The 3,685-nt window shown below is 41.7% G+C and overlaps 1 protein-coding gene across 1 annotated transcript in view; it reads left to right on the top strand.

Annotated features, from left to right (window-relative positions):
• The window catches only part of FBP2 (fructose-1,6-bisphosphatase 2), a 39,808-nt gene that overhangs the window by 32,152 nt on the left and 3,971 nt on the right, over nucleotides 1-3,685 (top strand). Inside the window, exon 6 of the mRNA XM_011927519.1 lies at nucleotides 2,559-2,678. Within this exon, the coding sequence (XP_011782909.1) occupies nucleotides 2,559-2,678 (120 nt within the window). The remainder of the gene's footprint in view (nucleotides 1-2,558; nucleotides 2,679-3,685) is intronic.

The following is a 3,685-nucleotide window of genomic DNA, read 5'->3' on the forward strand; positions in this document are numbered from 1 at the left end:
TTTTGCCTGATTGTTCTGGCCATAACTGCCAATACTGTGCTGAATAGGAGTGGTGAGAGAGGGCATCCTTTTCTTGTGCCAGTTTTCAAGGGGAGTGCTTCCAGCTTTTGCCCATTCAGCATAATGTTGGCTCTGGGTTTGTCATAAATGGAGCTTATTATTTTAAGGTATGTTCATTCAATACCTAGTTTGTTGAGAGTTTGTAACATGAAGAGGTGTTGAATTTCATTGAAAGCCTTTTTCTGCATTTATTGAGATAATCAAGTGGTTTTTGTCTTTAGTTCATTTTATGTGATGAATCACATTTATTGATTTGTGTATGTTGACCCAACCTTGCATCCTAGGGATAAAGCCTACTTGACTGTGGTGGATAAGCTTTATAAGGTGCTGCTGCTGTGTATTTTGATGAGGATTTTTGCATCAATATTCATCAAGAATATTGGCCTGAAGTTTTTTTTTTTTTTTTTTTTAATTGTGTGTCTGCCAGGTTTTGGTATCAGAATGATGTTGGCCTTATAGAATGAGTTGGGGAGGAGTCTTTCCTCTTCAATTTTTTTGGAACAGTTTCAGTGGAAATGGTATCAGCTCTTCTTTATATATCTTGTAGAATTCGGCTCTCTGGTTATAGGCTTTTTTTGGATGATAGGCTATTTTTACTGATTTAATTTTGGAGTTTGTTATTGGTCTGTTCAGGGATTCAGTTTCTTCCTGGCTGTTGCAGGAGAGTGTATGTGTCCAGGAATTTTTCCATTTCTTCTAGATTTTCTAGTGTGAGTACATAGAGGTGTTCACAGTAGTCTCTGATGGTTTGTATTTCTGTGGTGTCAGTGGTAATATCCCCTTTGTTATTTCTAGTTGAATTTATTTGGATCGTCTCTCTATTTTTCTCTATTAATCTAGTGAGCAGTCTATCTATCTTATTAGTTTTCTTTTTTTTTTCAAAAAACAAACTCCTAGTTTCATTGATCTTTTGATTTGTTTTTTTTTTTTTTTTAGATGAAGTCTCACACTGTCGCCTAGGCTGGAGTGCAGTGGTGCAATCTCTGCTCACTGCAACCTCTGCCTCCCAGGTTCAAGCAATTCTCCTGCCTCAGCCTCCCGAATAGCTGGGATTACAGACACACACCACCACACCTGTCTAATTTTTGTATTTTTAGTAGAGATGGGATTTCACCATGTTGGTTGGGCTGGTCTCGAACTCCTGCCCTCAGGTGATTCACCCACCTTGGCCTCTCAAAGTGCTGGGATTACAGGCATGAGTCACAGAGCCCAGCCATGAATTGTGTGTGTGTGTGTGTGTGTGTGTGTGTGTGTGTGTGTGTGTGAGTCTCCTTCAGTTCAGCTCTGATTTTGATTATTTCTTGTCTTTTGCTAGCTTTGGAGCTGGTTTGCTCTTACATCTCTAGTTCTTTTGGTTGTGCTATTAGGTTGTTAATCTGAGATCTTTTTAACTTTTTGATGTGGGGATTTAGTGCTATAAATTTTCCTCTTAACACTGCCTTAGCTGTGTCCCAGAAATTCTGGTTATTTTATCTTTGTTCTCACCAGTTTCAAAGAATCTCTTGATTCCTGCCTTAATTTCATTATTTATCCAAAAGTCATTCAGGAGCAAGTTGTTTAATTTTCATGTAATTGTATAGTTTGAGTGATTTTCTTAGTCTCGATTTCAATTTTTATTGAGCTGTGGTTGGAGAGTGGCTGGTATAAGTTCAATTCTTTTGCATTTGCTGAGGATTGTTTTATGTCTGAGGGTGTGTTCAATTTTAGTGTATGTGCTATGTGTGATGAAAAGAACATATATTTTGCTGGTTTTGGGTGGAGAGTTCTATAGCTTTCTATTCTATAGATGTTCTGTAGATATAGTTCTATAGATGTCTAACAGATTCATTTGATCTAGTGTTGATTTGAGGTCTTGAGTGTCTTCGTTAATTTTCTACTTCAGCGATCACTGTCAGTGGGGTGTTGAAGTCTCCCACTATTACTGTGTGGGAGTCTAAGTCTCTCTGAAGGTGCCTAAGAGCTTGCTTTATGAATCTGAGAGTCCCTGTGTTGGGTGCATATCATTTAGGATAGTTAGGCCTTCTTGTTGAACTGAGGCCTTTACAATTATGTAATATCCCTCTTTGTCTTTTTTGAACTTTATTGGTTTAAAGTCTATTTTGTCTGCAATTAAGATTGCGGCCCCTGCTTTTTTCTGTTTTCTATATGTTTGGCTTCCATCCCTTTATTTTGAGCCCGTAGGTGGCACTGCATGTGGGATGGGTGACTTTCTTTTTCTTTCTGTTTGTTTGTTTAGAGGCTCTTTTAAGGTTGCTGCAGGATATTGTCTCAGACTTTAAGCAGTCCTACATTTGGTAAGTCCAGTCACACAATAAGGTTTGAGGAGCTCATAATGAATGAAATGCACAATTATATAATATTTTCAATTCCTACACTAGTGGGTGGAGGATAGGGGATCAAGAAGGCAGAGGTCACACCAGCTGGACTTGTGACCGCGAGTAGGTGCTAGCTAATTCTGAAAGCCGCTGGACCTTGTCTCTTCTCTCTCTGTCTTCTAGGATGGCAGTGCTCCCTATGGGGCCAGGTATGTGGGCTCCATGGTGGCTGACGTGCACCGCACCCTGGTCTATGGAGGAATCTTCCTGTACCCAGCCAACCAGAAGAGCCCTAAGGGCAAGGTAATTCTCCCTTGTCCACTGGCTGTGCATCTGGTCAGGGAGGAGGGGAGCTCCCTCCTCTCACGCCTGCTGTTTGGCTGCTGCACTGCTTCGTGGCACGTCTGTGTGGGGATGGGCAGGGGAGGAAAAATACAGGGAGCTGTAGTTCCCGTGAGTGAGTCTCCAGGCTGTGGGAGGTTTGAAGAAGGAGGCAAACAGGCTGACGTTATGTGACTGGTGATTCTCACTGGTCTTACCCCCTCCAGCCTCACACCCACCATTCACCGTAAGCCTGCTGTGTGTCTCACTTTCCACAGGCTGCGTCTGACTTTTAGCTTCAGCACCAGCTGATTTGGTGTCATGGACCCCATAGGGAGCCTAATAAAACTTATCAACACACTTCCTAGAACAAATGCATGTAAATGTACACATTACATACACGTTACACGTTGAGGGGTTCACTGATGCCCTGAAGTCCACCCAAATATCCCCTAGAGAATTTCCAAACCCTGGAATAAGAACTTCTGCTCAGAACTCAGCCAATATATCTGGAAAGGTAGTTCCTGGAAGGTCTAATTGCAATTTAATGATGCAAAACTGAAAATACTTGTATTATCAAGTGAGAATCTTATGATCCAGCTGTCTTGCATAGAACCTCCCATAAAAATGCATCTGAATTTTAGCTGATCACAGAAATAGTAGGTAAGGAGTCAAATCAAATGAAGGCCTCTGTTTTCTCTGACACACCAACAACCAGCAACACATTTTTCTGTCTCTCAGAGTCACCTTGAGATTTGAGTTGTTTGAACGCTGAGAATCAAAGCCGTGCTGAGAGATCTAACACAGCACACTGAAGCCAGAGAGACTTTAATAGGTTGGTGTATCAGGTGTTTCTCTCCACGTGAGGGCTTAGCCCGAGTGTATTCACCCACCGAACTAAGAGCACCGATAAGCCTGCAGAAGAGCTGCTGAAGGGAAGCTAAGCACCATGGAGGACTAAGTGAGGCAAGTAGAAGACATGGAAATTC

Source organism: Colobus angolensis, unplaced genomic scaffold, assembly GCF_000951035.1.
Source record: "Colobus angolensis palliatus isolate OR3802 unplaced genomic scaffold, Cang.pa_1.0 Scaffold72, whole genome shotgun sequence".
NCBI lineage: Eukaryota > Metazoa > Chordata > Mammalia > Primates > Cercopithecidae > Colobus > Colobus angolensis.